Source organism: Plasmopara halstedii (genome assembly GCF_900000015.1).
Source record: "Plasmopara halstedii genome assembly, contig: Scaffold_322, whole genome shotgun sequence".
Taxonomy (NCBI): Eukaryota; Oomycota; class Peronosporomycetes; order Peronosporales; family Peronosporaceae; genus Plasmopara; species Plasmopara halstedii.
In genome coordinates this window covers 1,554,014-1,574,768 of record NW_020187243.1, presented here as the reverse complement: position 1 = coordinate 1,574,768, position 20,755 = coordinate 1,554,014, and the positions used below count along the sequence as shown (strand labels likewise).

General features: G+C 42.0%; 5 protein-coding genes across 5 annotated transcripts; 2 read left to right on the top strand and 3 right to left on the bottom strand.

The window, feature by feature from the left end:
- Nucleotides 1–424: 424 nt before the first annotated feature.
- PHALS_08450 (uncharacterized protein) lies at nt 425–1,978 on the bottom strand (the record flags this gene model as incomplete). Its single annotated transcript, XM_024723799.1, has 1 exon — nt 425–1,978. One exon carries the CDS (start codon nt 1,976–1,978, stop codon nt 425–427), a length of 1,554 nt encoding a protein of 517 aa, XP_024574740.1.
- Nucleotides 1,979–3,352: 1,374 nt separating this feature from the next.
- On the top strand, nt 3,353–3,667 carry PHALS_08449 (uncharacterized protein; the record flags this gene model as incomplete). The annotated part of the gene is made up of 1 exon (XM_024723798.1): nt 3,353–3,667. One exon carries the CDS (start codon nt 3,353–3,355, stop codon nt 3,665–3,667), a length of 315 nt encoding a protein of 104 aa, XP_024574739.1.
- Nucleotides 3,668–9,062: 5,395 nt separating this feature from the next.
- On the top strand, nt 9,063–11,282 carry PHALS_08448 (uncharacterized protein; the record flags this gene model as incomplete). The annotated part of the gene is made up of 1 exon (XM_024723797.1): nt 9,063–11,282. One exon carries the CDS (start codon nt 9,063–9,065, stop codon nt 11,280–11,282), a length of 2,220 nt encoding a protein of 739 aa, XP_024574738.1.
- Nucleotides 11,283–12,440: 1,158 nt separating this feature from the next.
- On the bottom strand, nt 12,441–13,169 carry PHALS_08447 (NLP-like protein; the record flags this gene model as incomplete). The annotated part of the gene is made up of 1 exon (XM_024723796.1): nt 12,441–13,169. One exon carries the CDS (start codon nt 13,167–13,169, stop codon nt 12,441–12,443), a length of 729 nt encoding a protein of 242 aa, XP_024574737.1.
- A 6,396-nt stretch (nt 13,170–19,565) lies between these two features.
- Nucleotides 19,566–19,875, bottom strand: PHALS_08446 (uncharacterized protein; the record flags this gene model as incomplete). The annotated part of the gene is made up of 2 exons (XM_024723795.1): nt 19,566–19,657; nt 19,713–19,875. 2 exons carry the CDS (start codon nt 19,873–19,875, stop codon nt 19,566–19,568), a joined length of 255 nt encoding a protein of 84 aa, XP_024574736.1.
- Nucleotides 19,876–20,755: the final 880 nt, after the last annotated feature.

Here is a 20,755-nt window from a genome sequence, read left to right as displayed (position 1 = left end):
TGGCGAGCCTGAACTTGTTTGAAGTGCGCTATCATCTCCAAATTTCGAGTTCTCAGCGTTCATTGAGCAGTGGACGTCGTGGAACGACACAAGCGTAAATATCAGTCATTGTTTGCGTGACGATTGTGAGCAGAATTTGGTACGGTAATTACAAAACAATCTTTTTCGAAGCCCAGAGACGGAATGAGACTTAAGACACCACAGAATAGCTAATGACTTGAAATGTGTTGGACCGGATTCAGAGCTACACGAGTGTACTCGGTCAATATTCTTACGTTGAACCGAATATAAGTGACTTGGGTTGATAGCCATTGACATGAATCTGCTGCGTAACAAACGCGGAAGGTTAAAGTGAAGGAGTTATCAATGATTAGGAATAACCGACGTGATATTTACAGTTATCAGTCGATTCGGACAACAAAGATCAATTAAAAGGCCACAGTAAGGCCCGAAGTTTTGCCCACACAGCGGATAGAATGCGCCTAATTTTGGCAAGAAAAGTGCTCGATTTTGGTGCATCTGGGGGCATCAATTCTAATTTTGAATTCGCCGGCAACGTCATAGCCTCACTCGAAGGTTCTTGTTGTTTTAATGGCCCAAAAGGCGCACCGTGTGGAACCGATGATGCAGAATTGAGCTCCGATATGGAGCTTGCTGGGATAGCTAGATCTTCACCTGACGAAGCTGGCTGCATTTTGGAAGTGGCTGGGGTTATTTTGTCCGGGAAACTTTTACCTGACGAAACTTGCTGCAAATTCGAAGTGATCGGAGCCAAAAGTGTTTCACCTGACGAAATCGGCTGCAGATTCGGAGTGGTTGGGATTACTTTGTTCAAAGGAGTTCTATCTGACGAAAGTGGCCGTGGATTCGTGGTGGTTGTAAGAAATCCGGAAATGAAACTTTTTTTCTTGTTTTCCGGAGATACATCCCATTCTCGAAGGGAATTAACGACGGCTTCAATATTATTTTCTGATTGATTCTTTTGAATTTTTTCTGTAAGTCCCTTAGCACCGCCGAGAAAACTGACGAAATCATTTTTGCGCTCCTTTTCTACGGCAAACTTTACCAAAGTATACATTGCAGGACGACTGAAGAGGTCGTTGTGATTCTTCTTGAGATCGAAGTGTTTAAACAATTGCTTGAACGGTGTCTGTTTCCACGAGTCAAATAGACCCTCCTGGATTAATTTGGCCACTTCCACAGTCTCAGAATTTTTTAAACCCATCTCAATCTGTTCTGAAAGATCGCTGTAACCTCGTTGTGATATTAACAACAAGACAACATCGTGTAGACCCTTCTTCTCAGCACTCTGGCCATCAATTATTGCGCTGGGCGTTTGGCTTTCCTTCAACTGACGCAATTTGATTGCATAGTCGATCAAAGTTTTCAGTCCAGACTCCTTGAACAACTGATCACCAACGTCTTCTTTCGAAAACTTTTTAGGTTTAAGCGTCTCGAAACGTTGTTTCAAATTGTCTGGTGATCTCCTCCAATATGCAAAGAGTGAATTCTCAATAATCTGTGCCAGTTCCTGCTGAGCAGGATTTTTCTTTGCCTTTTCAAGCATTTTTGCAGCTTTCAAATTGCCAACGGAAGAGACAAGCATTTCTCCAATCATCGCATTTGGGTCTTGATAGTCTCCATGATCATGAACATATTTAAAGAATGACGGCAGATCAGGATTTTCAAATAATGGCGTCCCCGAGTCACTCATTCCATTGAGAAGTGGTTGAAAGTCTTTGCGTTCATTATGCCACTCCTCCACTTTACCTCCATCGGCAACTTTTGCGACAAACTCCGAAAATGTACGGTCTTCTTCATCTGCTTTGCCTGATGCGGCATCAGTACTCATGAATCTTCTATTATCACCAAGATTATCGTAAGCAGTTTGTGTTTGCAGCATAACTGGATCAGCATGAGACAAGACACTAGATGATAGGGCTGCAAGGAGCGCTAGCACAGAGAAAGCGTGACCCATTTGAGAGTTTTGTCAGGTATAGACGAGAAAGCCAAACACCATGTTTCTGTGTCACCACTATTAATTATCGATATGTACCGGTTTCTACCTTAGTAAAAGCAGGCCAATCGCATATGTATGTGTATGGAAATTTCCGTATCTGCTGAGATAATGTGGGACGAATGTAACGGAGGAAGAACTGTACTTTTGGGAATAGTACACCTGGACACTAAATACAAATGTAATATATTAACATGAAATTTGGATTGCTAGTTACGGTGATTGTGAATATTCATATGTGCCAAACAAAATACTGTCCGTGGGCTACAATTTTTTTAAATATTATGAAAAATTGTCTTGTCTTTCAAGGAGTATGACTTTGTACCCTTGAGATAACAGAACTAGCTAGACAGACATCTTGTTACGATAGATCTTCTCTGTTTCGCTCCTGGTTGGAACGCAAGAACTCAACTTCTTTGCGTTTGTAAGCGTGGATTTTCCGAGTCAAATCTCCGTCTGTGCACCGCACCCATCGTAGTGAATGTAAGCATTACAATATCGACAAGATAAGTGTGTTGTAGCACTTCATTTATTTGCATTGTTACGAAATATGTACTTTGATTTTGTGGACAAACACCGTATAATTTTGTTTTTTTGTGCTCAAAGACAATTTTGTACAAATGTTTCACATCACACTTTTGTTTCGTTGTGGATTTTTGAAGGTCCAAGGTTTCGGTATAAGTGAAGACGACGGACTTTGTCAAAAAGAGGTCCGTGGATCATTTGTGTTGTTAGCTTTACGCAAGGCGATGTAGATAATTTAGTATTGGGCATAACAAGTATCAATTCTGATACATTTCATGATTGTATGCCACACTTTACATAGAAAAGCAATTTCGGAACACAAAAATGTCAAAGGCTTGAGGTTCCGCTCATGAGTGGAGTGTATTAACGAAACATCTGTGCGCTGTATGCGTGGGCTGTTTAAGTCGAATCTATCTATGTGCAAGGTGCACGGTAATCCTGTTACGCTTGGTAACTCTAATAGTCAATCCAGCGATCGAGTTGTAAAAAGAATGGACTCTCTGCGAGGATGGGACACAAAATGTTCAATTTTATATCGGGGAAATTGGACATGCTTGGTAAGTAAACGGCTCTCGTTGGTCTCGAAGGGGTTGGAAAACTGGCGGCTCGGTGCTTTAAACCGCTCACCAGATAATGCGCTGGTAAGGACACATTTATACACGGCACAACCGAGCTTCGCAGTCGGCTTCCATGATGAAGTTGCTGATGTTAATCACCCAGCATTTGAGAACCAGAGACGATAAAAATATCTCTTTTTGGATCAGCAATGTTGTGATTAAGCATATTTAAGACCATGCTTCTAACAAAATAATGGTTATTCGCGGATGCGTTATCCAAACCTGGATACCACCCACGATAATAGCACTTCAGTGCCTTTGTATGTGGAATGAGTTTATTCAGCATTATTGGACTCACATGACACATTTTGCAGATGTTCGCACCTCGTTCGAGGCGAAACGGGTACGGTACAAGGTAATATTTGAGGCAGGAACTCAAATTCCAAGAAATGAGAGCTCTTATTCCCGCAATGGCGTCAAAACCGCTACGTGGGGCGATAACAGTCACCATCTACATGAAGGACCTTTGGGCAGATGTGGCTTACCACGCTTTTTTGCGGCAACATAACTCTTTAAGGAAGCGGCGGGTGTTGCATGGAATACGGTGTACAGATTATGTACCGCGAGCAGGATGTTCGCCAGAGGCAATAAACCTGAAACGAAATAAAAAAAACTTTGTTGCCGAGCAAAGTAGCTATTAGTAATATCAAATGAGATTCTGCGAGTAAAACAAATGACAATAAAAGTCAGGCTGATTGAGAGATAAACATTATCTGTAAAGTTGTAAGTATGTTCTGCAAGTGGGTCTTGCTAGTTTTAATACGGCAGAAAAGAACATCTTGCTAGGATTAGAATTTGCTTACAATAAATATGCATCAGTCATATTCAGTGACTTGAGCAAGCTAATAACGGTCTTTTGACAACGCATCAGCCAGAGCATTCTGCTTTCCTGGCTTATACTCCACCTCGAACTAATATTCTGCAATGAATGAGAGCCTTTGTTTATCCTCTGCGAGAGGTGAGGCGACTGAGTCGCAGTACGTAGTGACGCATGATCTGGGCAGATCAGGGCATCGAGGCAAGAGCTGAACAAGTGCATACTTCATCGCAAGTAATTCCTTGTTATAGACTGGGTAGTCCCTCTTGAAGCAGATGGGAGCTCGGCGAGAAAGGATGATGAAGACGCTCCGTGGCAGACAAAACGCTTTGAACTCAAACTTTCTCTCTCGATCAAAACTTTAATAATGCTCAACCAGGCTCAAATAAAACCCACGATATATTTGTATAACCGTCAGGAATTTAGTCGTACGATGCGATCCCGTTTCCACAACGACAATTGATGTTCCAGCGTAGCATTATCGTAACATGGGTTTACCATCGTTTAATAAATATTCCCGCCTACTACATATCTTTGTGTGCTTACCAGTCTGGGAAATTGTTATGTTACTTCAATACATCGTGGGTCTTAGCTATTCTGCTGCATGGCGCTCGATCTAATTGGGATGAGCTTTTGTTTTAACGTGTAGCTGTGCTGGTATGAACAAGTCAAAACGCATCGGCAGCCCATCCGTCAAGCCCGGAGTCATTTCTTGATAATGTCAAAGGAACTCATGGGTTGAGCAAGTCATCAATCATGAGTGCCTTAAAATTTTGGTGTTATGAACTGTGTTATCTGAAATAAACTTGACGAGTGGGACATCTCAGTCAGCAATCCGGTCTCTCCGCGAAAGCATTCTTGCGAAAACCTTCTACCCCACAAATAACGTGTTTCGTCAGACAATTTACCTGAGGTTGATAGAAATTGACACATTAATATGGAACAGAACATCTTGAACAACAGTCTCCAAATCTTCACTGAAAGGTATGGATATTGGTCCGACACACTGGCCACATACCTGCCATATAAGACTTGTCGAAAATCGTATATGTATCATCACTCGTTAGTGTATCGCTGACAGCAACAGAAAGAGCCACCTTGCTCAAAAGGTCCACAAAGGGATATTAACAGGATTTCCGAAGGCGTCTTTGAAAGACAAGGAATTGCGTTGGTACAATTAAACTGCCAACAATTTACTGGAGCTCAGCAAACTGAGCGAAGATGCCGGCACATATGGAGGGATTAAATCCATTGACACGTTTCACACATGCTGATTCAATGCTAAATTTGGAACTATGATTAAATATCCCATGAGCACTGATTGTCAATATATATACTAAAAAGCAGTTTGTGACTCTGTGCTACCTCCAACACCGTTGCCTTCCATCCAAAATCCAGCAGTAGTTCTTCTTGATATCCATCCATTGAGATGTATTTTAAATGTGTGTGCCTTTAACGCAATTTAGGATTCACTTCACCAGTTACTTTGTCTGGTCATTGTCGTCGTCGTTGAAAGCACGCAAACAACTGCGTTTTGATCGCTGCTTCGTTTACAGAACTACCACTTGCGCCAGCAATATTCACACCCTTAAATGTGTGTGTATAGCAATTAATGGCTGTTGACCGCGATGATTTTCTCACCAAAGTCACATTACGCTTACTAAGCAGTAAGTCTTTCTCGTCCGGGATTGTCGCTCAACGTGGTGTCATGTGCCTTGTACAGTATTTTGTATTTGATGGTGTCATCACGAAGAGCCACCACAAGTTTATTCAGTGCTGTAATACAGAAAGCCTCGGAATATGAAAATGCATTGCGAAACAACGACAAAGCGGCATCTCAGCTTTCAATCTTCCATCTTCCAAATGTTTGAGCAGCACAACAAGCTCCGTCTAACTCATGAGCTGTTCGTGCCGCCTTATCTTGCGGTACAGTCATTATCGTGCTGTACAAATGTTTATATTCTTGTCGCCGCAAAAGTGCGTTCGCAATAATACAAAATACTATGCACATTAACGTTTGATTAATACACATCACGATGTCTTGATGTCAAATTGATGTACTGAGACCTTAAAATAGTATACTTCAGTTCAATCAGCTCTTGTCATAAATTGACTGATTATCTCTACCGCTTCAAGCAAGCGAGACACAATTACTCATTTATTCCTATTGGAATTTGCTTGGAGACAATTACAGCCTATGGAAGTGGCTAAAGCGCCACAAGCGACATGAAATCTTCCGTTCGAATTTAAAAGTTACACATTTGTCGTACACACGAGGTTCTTTTCCAAAGCTCTAAAGATCGCCTGCTATTCCGCTTCTAGTGCTTTTTGGCGCTATTTTCATGGAAAATGATAGGAAGCGGCGCCATGTCGGCAAAATGGTGCTCATTTTGTGCAAATGAATAGTCAAGTCAAGTCTCTTTTATTACTTCAGTTGAGATGGCTTCGATCGGTTCGAAGTCTGCCCGCATACAAGGCTCGCTTATACTAAGTTTTCAAAATGACGTTTCGTTCGTGCCAAAACGCTTGGCCATGCTGGCGAAGTGCCTTCAGAGCGCATACTCTCTAGCACTGTTTCCAAGGCTTGTTGTGAATGTTGACATTCGACACCTAAGGCCGCACGACTTTGCATGATTTGATGATCAAATTATGTGTTTGCGCATGCACGATGTGGCGTAAGCATTCGTGTCATTGACGGTTGGACATCGCTGTTGTTTCAGACGACACTATTCACCCACTCCTAAAGCATGCGGCATGACGTAATCACTGCAGAGAGAGGGTTGTAACTGTCTTGCTATACCGTTTATTATGACCACCCGCCAGGTCAAGAGCGGTTAACAAGGTGCCAATGGCTATGCTGTTCTTGCAACGCGCCCTAACAGGCAACAGCGGTTGCATTTGAATGGTGACAGCATTTAGTTTATGATTTGCACGAAAAGTTTGCCACTCTGCGTGTGATGCATCATCTAGCTCTACGAGCCAGGTAATCTCGCGAATCAAGCTTCGGTTCGGGGGTAAACTCTACGTCATATTATCTTTCCAACAAAGGATATCGCATCCGTTGGCCTTTGGGGCTGCAGTCTCCCATCGCACCTCAGTGTTTCTGATAACCGACTCGCACATAATGGATGATAAACTCAGCCTCTCTTTCAATGTTCACCGTACCATTTTGATGGTGTCATTGTCTTGCGTCTACACCCCTTCCATCAAGTCAGAGTCTGTGGTGAGTAAAAACGGGTAGGCCCTGGACCTATTTATTCATACAATAGACTTTCTCGCTACGGACCCGCGAAATGTCATTGCTTGTCATGATGTTCTAGTCATACGGTGAAACGGGCTGATTAGAACCAGGGGTCGCGTCAAGAATGGACCCGCACATATTTTATCAGGGCCTGGCGCTTTGTCCGTTACAACAGGCGCCCGTCTGCACCATTAAATGAGTGATGAGGAACTAAACCATTTTGGCTCGTCGTCACGGGGTCAAACTCGGAGCCGTTGTAGAAGGTATTTCCATCCTAAAATTGGGCTGTGGTGACCTCGGCGTACAAAGAAACTATTTGCTAAATCAATGGGCACTTTAGAGACCACGACCAATGGTCGTCAGTTATCGTTTCCCCTGATTACCGCCGCTTCTGGTATCCAAATCTAGCTCGAGGTACCCAGAAAGATAGTTGAGTATTTTGAGACAACTTTGTCTTCTGCCCGAAGCTACCGCACTTTCATACCCGCGCCTGATGCGCTTTTGATCCCAAGCAGATCTTTACATGACTCATCAAAGCTCGATTTGGAAAAAGCGCGTTGTAGATTATCGTTTTGACTTCAGCAAACCCATGACTTGTGGCTTGACGCAGTATTACGTGTTGTCAAAGTCCGAACTCAATGCAAACGCTCAAAAGATCTTCCAGGCTTATGATTAGAGATCGTCACAAAATGCACGAAATATTTTATGTATTTGCTAACTACAACACCTCACCATACTGTCTACGTTTTGAATGCGCCGCGTTTTAGGTCATTACACGATGCATTTTAATGTATTAGAACTTATATGTTTCCACAAAGCCTGAGACGTTCAAGCTGACAGCCAACAGCACTAAGCAAGTAGCTTAAATATGCTCAAAAAGTCACGTCAACGGATACAACAGACCCTAGTTTTAAATCCGTATGCTGCTAAGAGCCTGACAGAACCCAACGTTTGATCCTGGACGTGCCTCGACAACGCGTTCTCAAGGCCATTGAGCGCTTGCATGCGAGCAATTATCGCCTCCGGACCTCTGATCACCACTTCCCTGGTTTTATCGATATTTGGATAGGTCGGTGACCTGCGACCTTGACCAAGCTTCCTCTTAGCGAGCGAGCTACGGCAATCCCGCTGCAGTTAAGATGCATGCTAATTCATGTGAAAAAGATTCACAGATGTTTCGTATGAGTGGGGAAGCTTCGCGTTCCGGCTCTTGCGCGTGAAACTCAAAACATGTTGTCGAGAAGAATAGCTTACAGCTTGTCATGACACGGAGAGTTTAAGATCGGGAGGAGCGTTAGAGTCCTACCTGCGACATGTTTTGTTAAAAGTAGGCGGTGAATGGCATCAATCGTTGATATAAGTGTTGTCCACCTGTATCAATCCATAAGTTTTTGCAGAACCCCATGATACTACAATGATCACCAGCTTGATTTTATTGGGCGATAAGTCCCCATCTTATTGATCGCACTATTATCTATTGACATTTTGGCATTAATAAAGGCAAGGAAAATAAGCCTAAATATTCGATGTACAATAAAGGGGAATTGGCAATTTATCTAGCTTTGATAGGCTAAATAGTTTGATGGGACCGTGTCTTTTTCATCTCGGATGCTTTGCACTGTTCAAGGATCTGCACGTTGTTTCCTCCCTAATCGGTACAGCCTGGCTACGCCATTTGATTTGCTGCACCTCTAATGTGCAGTAAGAATAAATATACGCCAATGAAAAGCTTTGGTCTAATACAAATGTTTATGAAAAACCGGACACAACGACCATCTTTGCCAAAGCAAATCGAGGGTTAAGATTCAGTGCAAGAATATCATCAGGCTCACTATCACAACAAATATGAATGCTCGCATGGGGAATTGCTACTTCTGGCTTGTCTTCCTCGCAGTTGTAGTGTCAGTGATCAGTACACCGACGACGGCAACGCATTACTTGCCGTATGCTGGAACTCGCAGCGATGAAGAGGGCCGTTCTAGAAGGCTGGTAGGTTTTAACGCTGAAGTTAATGGATTCGAAATGATGGTGTCAAAACTCAATGAAGAAGAAGTCGCTAAAAAAATGACGGGGTATATTGAGTTAATCAAGGACAATTCCATCGATATGGCCATCAAGCAACTGAAATTCCCCGATGGTACATCGCCGTTTCTCGATGTCGCAAAAATGATGGCTCTCGTCAAACACGCGGGAAAAGAGGATTTAGTTAATCCGCTGACAAGTTTAGCGCGTCAGCTCCTAGCTTCATGTGGATATGACAGGCTGTCAACTTGGATTGAAGAGGCAAAGGAAGACCCTTTTAAAAGGGAGGTTGCAGAATCTATCGAAAAGGGGCTCATTGATTATATGATAGACCATGACATGTCAACAGAAGACGCATTCAGAGAATTTAATATCGGATTCAACTTTTATGCGGAATCAGAGGCTCATGCACACGAAAAGTTGTTTGTGAACTCCGGGCTGGATATTCTGTTTAGTTACGCGACTGAGCTGAACAGAGGAAAACAAGGCTTAGTGAACGATGATGTTAAAAAGAAGGCTGGGCGAAAAGAGGTGATAACCATTTTAAAGAACACTTTCGAAGAAAATCTTGTCCCCTTGTTGGAGAAGGCGATGATGCTCCCGAATGTTCCTAAGTCTGTCAAAGATGTTGAGACTGCCTTGATTGAGGACTCATTAGGTTTAACCGTCAAAGAATTTTTCGACTTGCTCAAGTTAGAGATAAATGACAGCGATCTTTTAAATCGCCCACTAATGTCCACATTGGTCTTGTTCGTGAAAATGAAAAATGGACAAGTTGACTTCATCAAAATGTGGGATACTCTGGTCAAGGACAATAGAAAAAAGCTCCATACAATGTTGAAACAGAAACCGAAGTTTCCCCAGGACTGGGCTGAGGATGTGAAGAAATGGCTTGAGAATTACAAATCTGAGAGATTTGTTTTGCGTTATCGTGCATCAATGAGCACACCAAAACCTGAAGTGAATCTTCCTCTTCCACTGTCTCCCGAGTCGAAAGTCCAAGTCACTGATATTTCTTTTCCATCTTCGGACACGAAGCACTTGGTATCATCGAGTGATACCTCTACGGGACCTAATTCAAAAAGTCCAGGTAATATTTTACCTCCATTGTCTTCTGAATCGATGGGTCGAGTCGATAATCTCCCTCCACCGTCTTCCGAATCAAAGACTGAGGTAGATAATCCCACTCCACCGTCTCTCAAATCGAAGATTCAAGTTACTGATATATCATCTACACCTCCGGACGCGAAGCACTTAGTATCGTCAAGTGATACCTCAACGGGACCTGATTCAAAAAGTCCTGGTAACATTTCCCCCCCCAAGTCGTCTGGACGATTTTATGATCTCCGTTCACTGTTTTTGAACGCAAAGAAGGTAATGTCGTCGAGTGCTACCTCCACGGGACCTAAATCAAGTTTTCATGTTGAAAATATCCAGCGACCATCGTCCGAATTAAAGACTATGGAAGATAATTCTCTTCCACCGTTGCCCGAATCAAACGCGAAACACTTGACATCATCGAGTGATACCTCTACGGGACTTAATCCACAAAGTCCGGGCAATAGTTTACCCTCATTGTCTCTCGAACCAATGAATCGAATTGATTTATTTCCTCTACCGGACGCCAAGAGACCTGAAATAAACTTTCACGTCGAAAATCCCCCACCACTATCTCCAGACGCAAAGAAACCACTGTCATCGAGTGAAACCTTCACAGGACTCAAACCGCAAGTTCGTTTGGCTTTATCGCCTCCATCACCTCTGATCAAGATGAAGGAGCTTATGTCGTCGGGCAAAGCCGTAACATTTACAGCAGAAGTTGAATTGAATCTTCGACAATCGCCATCTTTGAAATCGACGAAGGAGCCAGTCATGTCAAGTAAGGCTAGTGATACTTCAACAGAAACCGTTTCAACACCGCTACTTTCAGGTGCACCTCTTTCGGACAGTCGATTTGCTATAATTCGTCGCTGGCTGTTAGCGTTTTTGAAAAAACTGCGTGCGATTCTATGGCCATTCAGCAAGAAAGAAAAATCAATTTAGATTGATGTGTCAACGTCGATATAACCAGTTGAACCGTTGTATGTTTGCTTTAATTAAAAAATCAATACACAACATTCATGCTCTTAGTTCCGTACCACTTCAAAAAGGCGGTTGCAAAGCTTTAAGTTACTTATGTATACGAAAAACTCCTAAGCAACTGGGGACGTGGCATTGCTTCGAGCATGTTAATCATCGCGTAAATAATGTCAGAATCACTTCAGAAACGACGTGCGGCTGAAATGTATGTTACGCATGAAGACACAGATATCAAACATACAGGAAGTTGGAAATTAAAATTGAGTACTCAGCGCATCCAAATGCTTCCCAGAGTAAATTGATTCAAGCCGTGCTGACGTACTCAGTACCACCTTGATAATATGGAGAAGGAAATGATAGTAATTTATATAATTGACATGACATTTTGCAGGGCGTGCTTAGGTTAAATCGAAGCGTAATTGTATCCATAGAGCTGCGGTGATACTAGCGGCAGTAAGATTAGCAACATTGAGGCGCACATCTGAGCGCTTAAAATTACTGCGGAAATCGCACACCAAAAATAGTGAGGAGCCTTAAATTGTATATATCACTGTTAGCTAAACTAATAATTACCGCTCGAATTTTAAAGAAAACGCGATTTCTTCGCAATTCGTGTGACTAAATTTTTATGATCCCATTCCTGTTGAAAGATACTGCTGCTGTTCCCGTATATCGATCTAGTATACTTAGTGATCCTTCTAATGCATGTTGCTAGCGCATGTAATAAGGCTATATGGCTACACAAAATGTCACTGCTTTCATTATCCTTAATCAACTGAGAACATTCATATTCCATGAAATTGAATAAACTTTTAGAAGGCCAACACTGCTGCTGCTGTCTATTATGAAGGTAAAGATGCTATCAACGCTAGCGCAGAAGGAATGAGTGTGTGTATATTCAATTTGACTTACCGAGACATGCATGAACTTTACAAAGCCTTATCAAAAGTAAGTAAGAGTAAGACGTAAATGAAAGATGAATTTTTGTTTTTTTTATTTGTAGAGGTTAGAAAGCGAAATCTACTCCATTACCGCTAGAGTGGTCGGATTTGAAGACGCGGTTCATCATGCTACTAGTGTATCATTCTGCTAATGTCCAGCGACGACAAGTACAAACAAAACTTACGTGCGGTGGTAGAACGGTCGAGCTTTTTTCAGATGCTTGAAAAAATTATCATCACTAAATGGCGCCTTAGTTCCAAACCACGTTTTTTCCTGGAACAGGTGGCGAACGCTTGAGGTCATGTTCTCCCACATGATTAGAGGCTGGAATTCTCCAGGATTGTGGGTTCCCTTGAGGTAGTGGTGGCTGATGCCAATCCACGTGTACTTAAGTTTGAAGCTGTTTCCACTCACATAGTCAGACCGAGGGGGATTGTACGTTCTGTAACTCCACATTCCACTTGCTGCAACTGCAAGAAGTTTGGGCGTATCTGACGACACACCAATGTAAACGATAGCGTGCTCCCATCCGTGGTTGTGGCCGTAGTAGACGGGCGTGATCATGGTGTCTCTTGGGAAATACCAGGCGTACATGACCTCCCAAACATTCGTATCAGAGTTGTAGAATGCACGGCCATAAACTTGAGAACCCTCCTTTGATCCGTCACACGAAGTTGCCCAATGAAAAGCACTTAGACCTCCACTATAGTAACCATCCCTATCAATCGCTGGGTATGGATGACACCCACTAGCGATGTGAAGCTGTGGCTTGAACATCAACGCGAGTTCATTGAGAGGACAATCAGGCTTTACCTCGTCGAAGGGCCGAGCCTTGTCATAGGCGACTTTTTGTGCGGTGACTGACACGAAACAGCTTAAAAAGGCTGCACAAATGCTCAAGACGCGCATTGTTCGTCGGAGAACGGAAAAAATTGGAAATGAAAGATGGGAAGGCCATCGCCATAAAGAACGCAGATACGGTGCATGATGGCTCCCATCTGTTCTGATGGGCTTCAACTATTTATACTATTCGGGATCAAGACCAGGGATGGTATGGAAGCACAGAAGGCTACATGGTTCAGAACCATGCGACATAAATGTTTTCTAGTCTGATCTCGAAGCATGTTAGAATTTGTTTATGGAGTTCTCCATAGGTACGGACGGTATGTGGGCATTCATATAAAAATGCTGGATGCTTGCAGCACAGCTGGTTGCACTCAAATCGACATCCGTTCATTATGGAGCTCGATACCACGATAGGAACCAGAATTTAGAGGCAGAGGACTCTGACCTGGATCATCTGAATACATCATTTATCTCAACAAGCGTAAGATGCTATGACAGTATAGTATCATATATATTCGCCGAAAAGTCTTGTTAGATTCGGCAGATACTTACTCAAACGCACACAAATAGGGTACTCTTATTACAATAAAGGTTGTGATTGTAATCAAGACTGAATATTGAAGACGCCCGGCTAAAGATGATTGTATACCCACAAGGAACGCCAACAAATAGGTTGTATTGTCAGCTATGGTTAATGCACATCTTTTAAAAATAGCGTGGTTGATTAACGAAGGTGTAGTCGGTACGAAATTGTAAGGTGCTGCGTCACTACAGAACACTGAAGTGTAAAGAGTACTTTGTTAGATGTGATATTGTGTTTTTGATGTATGAATCCCATGATTCCACTGGTTTAGTCCACGTGACATATGAGATTATACCGCCGTTTAGTGTCTTCTTTTGACTGCATCCAATCATTCTAAACTTTAAGTAGCTGGATTGTCGCTGAAGATTACCACCGGCACAATAACCAAATGCTATTTATCGGATTACATGCTCTATTCAACACCGCTCTCGGTGGTCTAGAATCAAACAGAAAGCTATTGCTCAGCATTTCATAAGATTGTGCGTCAAAGCTTTCCTTTCTTCTTAATGAAATTAACAGCTGTTCGAGCAAATACGTATGGTGGCAGGAATAGTTGCGCTACAATCTCATAAGTTTATTGTGTTAATCCATAGATCGGTGGGTGGGTGAGAACATGGTCTACTTCTTATCGGGATACGTGATTAACTTAACTGGGAGAGAATGTAGCAATATTTATGTCTCTATATCACTTAAATGGCAAATAAATAATCATTTCTTACCATCCTTAGTATAAATCAAATAAAAAATACCCGAAATTGGTCTGAAATTTTGATTCATAGACTTACGAATGAGTTACATCACAAAACATACTCCTGACACACTCAGCCTTTTTAATTTCTCTAACCTGAAACTATTGCAGATCTATCGACATCCATTCCATGTCTTGAATCGCTTGACTGGCTTGCCCGCCACTTTCCCTGCCCTTCCGAACGAGTTTTCTACAGGGCCTTTTCAATTGAGAATGCGCAAGCCCAACAGTGAGAATAACATCCATCAGATCCTAGTTGGACAGCTTAACGTTAGCCGTTCTGTAAGTCTTTGCGGTACATATATTGCATGACCTGGTAGTACAACTACTAACTCATACTGACGTTGTTAGTTACTTTAAATAAATGGGTTTATTGACAGAAAATATTTGCGAGCTGTGATACAATTACTTTTTAAGCGCCATTGATATGAAAAATACGGGGAAGGTCAACAGCAGAGTCTATCTTTCAGGCACATGTAGCAAGAAATGGAGTGGATCATTTGTCCTCCATAACGCACAAGCAGATTTCCACATCATGTAGCTACTCATACTACAACCTCGCAACTCGAAACTAGGCCGCTAACGCTCAGATACACAGTCTCAAAGAACCTTTAGCAGCTTAGGTCAAATTGTCGATCAGCATTTTCCACTCGAGAACAGCACATCGGTTATATGTACCATTGACATCCATATACACATGCATCGTTTGAACGATGTCACTAAATATCAATATCTGCATCGCTGTTGCATCAGTATATGATGTGATGTTGTTTAGTGGCTAGTTTGAACTGAACAATCCTGACTTTGAGACTGTGAATCTGAGCGCTAGCGGCCTAGTTCGGAGTTGCGAGTTTGTGGTGTGGGTAGCTGCATGATGTGGTAGTCTGCTTGTGAATTATGGAGGACAAATGATCCACTCCATTTTTTGCTGCATGTGCCTGAAAGATAGACTCTGCTGTTGACATTCCCCGTATTTCTCATAACAATGATAATCACATCCCGCGAATATTTCTATTCGTATCACCTTTTGCAATAAAACCTTAAGAAATTTGGGGTGATGTTGTACTCTGAGGATTTATGTTTAAGTACATAAAGTAGAACTATCGACAGGGTGTTGTGACTACTTTGAGTCAGTAAATTGCTTGTCTTAATCATAATATTCAGTATTTTGTATTGACGTGACCGTCGATATCGAACCTCAAATCATTAGGTGCTTTGTACTTTACTCCTAGCTAAGCTCTGTCGGATCGTGATCCTACCTCTGCGAGAAAAGTAAAGCGCTTTAAGCGCAAGCTATAATCAGATAAATGTTTGGTGCTGAACATGAGATCGTCCAAGCAACCTAGTAACACACTTACTAAGCGCCTTAGACATTACTCAAAAAGCAGTGTATAATTTTACGATGGGGTGGAATGTATATATCGTATAATGCGGTCTAACATTTTCCAAACTACTTAGCAACGGTATAGCTTTGTGCCTTGGGCTTAACCGACTTCAGATTTCAAAACCAAACGAAAGTACATATCGTAATATGCGGTCTTTAGGTGAGGCAGGAGTTATAGATCGTATATCGGGGTGACAATCTGCTAAGATGGGTGATAGCGATGTTATGCCGCGGTTTTCAGAGTGTATCGGGATAAAACGCTTCTTTATAGCTGAAATCGTGGTCCCTGCTAATAGATTCTGGTTGACCAAGTGATACCAATTGTGACTTGCGGCTTCTAGGGTTTGTTTATGCGAAGACTAGTTCGCTATGTATTGCGGTGTTCAGAGATTGACTTAATGAAGAAGGGCAGTTAGGTGAAGTATATGATACAAGTGACAGTATGAATGGTCATAGCTCGTTACAATGTAATAATCCGCTGGTTCAGCGCGAATGGTGATCCCTAACAACACGGAGTGGAGAACCCTCACGGATCAACGATAAGCAATCTTTACCAATTAGGTGTGGGAAATCATAGAGGATGTAATTTACATCAAAAACTCTGGGTAGAAGCTCCTATTAAGTAAAATTGACCATGTTTGAAGTGTTTATATAGGGTTGCCGGAATAAACGCCAATCTGGGACAGTTGGTCTCAACAAGAAGCTGATTCCATTTTCTTAATCAGAGCAAGTTTTTCATCGACAAATATCGCAGATCATTTCTTCTATGGGGTCAACGGGTATACTCAAAGATTAAACGTATCATTTCTGTCAGCTTCTGGATAACGGATGGTGTGGCGGGCCTCCCACAGCGTGTGTAGCCTTCAGAACTGACCGTGTCAGTGAGCTGATTTTATCCATAAAACGAATATTAAATCACCGCAATTCGCATCGATAAGATACGATGTTACTTTAAAGTTGCTTTGCTGGACGCGGATTGAGAAATAGAGGATATACTCTCACTCGGTGTCGAGTTGCAATGTTAAAACCGCTAACGACAAGCTACAATCCGATGCGCGTGTTTCTACTTATAATTCGCTGAGTCCTGACCAGAGCAAGCTATGCAAAAGTAAATCGGATGCATTTTGTTGAATGCTGCAGCCTTCGGTGATAAATCTGGTCAACTGTTCTTTAGAGAAAGTGATATATCCCGCTGTAGTTATTTCTGAGGCGTTGCTCACCATTCCAGTCGTTTTGACGATATATTCCTTCATAATCGTTCCGGGCACGAGAAGCCGGATGTCAAGAACCATAACAAATGCTTGCAAGTGTTTGGGTGAATATTCTACGACAAACGTTCTTTTGCATGTAGTGTAAGTCCATTTTAAAATGTTTCATTTTAACCGAGGTCGATGAGCTCTGCAAATACCAATGCAAGTGAAGAACCACATTAACCCGTGCGGGTGGACCTCAAGTATATGTGCTTGCCCAGTCTGTTAATCAACCAAAAGTATAATTCTTATGATACAGGTTATGCTATGCTTTCTTGGGATGCACGATTTAATGGCATATCCAGCAAAGATCCAAGTATTATGAATTTGATACTATCGTCGATTCTACGGAAGCTGGGAATATGGCTTGGTTTGATTAATGACTTGTTCAAGTGTTGTTCAAACAATGTTGACATAAGGTGATTCATCATTATTTTCTTAGAGTGGTCAGATGATTCCGGGGAGTAGCGGAAGAGGTACCCTTCAAGGATGTATAAATAGCAATATCTGCGCTTCAATAAAGACTTCTTCAAATTCATATCAACGAGACCATGTCAACTGAAAGTTTTCGTCCCTTGTAAGAAACTGTGCTATACGTCACGCTGATGTATATGGTCATAAACACGTCACCGCGTTTGAGTCTCGCCTGTTTGGAATAGTAGCTAAGAATAACTCTATTTTAGCTAATGATCTTCTTGCCATTTTGCATATTTGGGCATAGCGAAGAGTACTCCTGCTCGGTTGTAAGTCAATTAGGATCCTATATAGATAATGCATGTCTGCACACAACGACGTCGCTACCATATCATCTTAGGATGACAAGATGTGTGTCCGGTCAACGTGTAGTGGTTGTTCATCTGTGTCTTCAAATAATTTTCTATATTATGTCACGATGATGATGTCGCGCCTGAGAGTGGCAACAAGCACCGCACGCGTGTATGGTGCAGCGATAACATATCTTAGAAGACTTTGACCACCAAAGCTACATTTTTCTAAAATGTCAGTCTCTCGAGATTTTGGTTGCACAAATTAGTATCACAGGGCTTGTTGAATTTCATGTGTGTACCCCTGATGAACAGAATGGTGCACGATCAAGACTATATTTTAAAGATAGCTGTCATTTGATCAAACTCTTGCTGCATGCTTCAGTGCCGTTCGTCAGTCTTCAAAGTGTGCTTAAATGCTGGTAGTCTATGAGGATCAATCAGCGAACGCTTTTATTCTACTATTGAATCTAGTATCAGACTACTTCTTTCAATGAAAGTAGTACTAAGTTATCTAGATTATAAAATTGTAGGGTGTCTCGCGAACAACGCGAAAAAAAAAATAACTTTGCTGTCACCATTCTAATGACGTTCGACTACAGTAACATCGCATCTCCAAAGAGGCTGGAATATGACATATTCACTAACTAACATCGAAACAGGCTAGTTCGTGAGTTTGTTGCATTTGCTGGTTCTAAACCCCCATAACTTCTTCGAGTATTCGCTGGAAGCAACAATGGTGTCCCACAGATCTCGATTGAGCGCGACTAGGTTTGATGAACTTTTTATTCGTTCATGAGTACACAAGAGTAGAATTTTTCTTAAGTTGCGATGGCCGCACAAGTTACACCCGTCGAGACTGATCGACAGTTTGTCGTGCTTGCCATTCCGAAGCAATGTGGTCATTTGCAGGATGGTAACTGTGTGTCAATTTCAAGCTCACCATATGCAATACCTCTATTTTCAAGACATTGCTGGTATATGTGATACAAAAGTTACAGCTGTCGCAACTCCGCTTATTTAGGCTAACCTAGCGCTCTCCGCCCAGCAAACGGCTGAGCTGTTCACGCGATTCAAATTATCTTAGCCCCGGGCGCAGACTAACAATTCATAACATAGATGGTAGATTCAATTTTTATCGAAGGTCTCCATCCGGGTGTAACTATCATCCAGCTACTTAAGTACCTATTTAGCGGTGAGAGTTATTTTTCGTCACTATTTTCTCTATCTGATGATCGCGTTTGATCACGACTCAGTTTATATGCATCTTATTTGCTTACTAGTCGAAAATAGGCTCGAATTGGACAATGTCAATATTGTCGCATCGAGATCGTGTGTGAGTACTAAATATAGAATTACAATTGATTGCGCGGTTGAATTTGCAGGTAGATCTCGATGCTTATAAGTCGATAAAAGTCTGCCATTGACGCATAAGTTTAGAGCAACTCCTGTGTTCGAGCCGTTTGCCATTCTGAGAGTTCCGTCTACTATTGATGATTAGGTTATATACCCACCTGCCTTGCTAATAAATAATAGTATACCGCCCTCCTCATATGCATGCTTTAAGCACACAGATAACTCATTCAAACTCCATCTCAGCTATGATTCTCTCAAGTCACACGCGATTACACCGATGGCCAAAAATTTCCTAACCTCTAATCACCCCACGGTATCGTCTTCAGCTTAAGAAAAACGTAGGAGCGTTATTGCAAGGCTTGCACAAAGCAAATCTAGATGTGAGCTTCAAGTGTACGCTCTGCATGAGACCATCTACTGTCTATTTTATCGTACGACTCAAGGAGCTGCCGAATAATGCAAGCGCCTGTTACAGACAATATCAATAACTTATCTGGTGAAAAAGGCGTGGAGTTATTTACAAGTAACTGAAAGTATCTCGACTCGCCGCTTTCGTATATCTAATAATTCCACTCTTGACTTTTCGATCGGGCTGTATCGATGAAGTTTTGAGACCTGGGCGTTTACTCTCGTGTAGGCTGCACGCATCATGATCATTAACCACAGCGAAATAGGGTCACGCATTTCGATACCGATCGCATATTGAGACCGGTGTCAAATGATTTGCATCATAGTCGCTAAAGTAACGCGCTGCTCGGCAAGCGCCGGTGTCACAGCGAAACTTAACACGACCAGTAACAGCTAGATTATGTTGATGCTTTCGTTAGGAGCAAATCAATCGAAATGAAGCCGTCTCGATTTTAATCATAAGCTCCTTAAAACTTTGTACTGCACCTATCATACCGAATATGGAATAATTTGGAAGCAAGTTAAATATATTTAGATAAAGCTAAAAAAATCTATACATCTGAGGTTATTTATTTTCTGCGTAGTAGTTGCAGAACTTAGCTGATAGCAGACTCAAATGGAAAGGAATAATAGGTTGTCGACAAAAAAGAAGATTAAATATGCCAATTCAGCTGTCTCATATTATGAATTATGGTTAATTTGTACATGCTTGTGATCTTTTTTAGGAGGGAATATGGACCCGAATATGATTTCCTAACATTTCCTTAGCTGTAGAGCAAAATTTCGACACTATAATGAGTTATGTTGCTCAGTACTTGTAAGGAAATCGACGGGGAAAATTTGTAAAGAATGAACTCGCGGGAGGGTGGTGCGAATAACAGTAATAGTATTGATATTGCGTATGGGCATACTTAGTTGCGATCTTTCTGATTTGATCGTGTAAAAGTTTGATGCGAGTCTTTTAATTGTATTAGTAGGGCGCTGAGTCACAATAATCAAATCTGGACCTTGTGTGAGCACTAGTTCACAGCGCGCAGTGGATTATTCGCTACATACCTCCGACTTGGCGATATTGACGAAGGCTCATGAAAGCTTGCCCCCCGCGGGAAATACTCCCGAAAATTGGCGTCTTACTGGGCCTTTTTACAGATTGTAT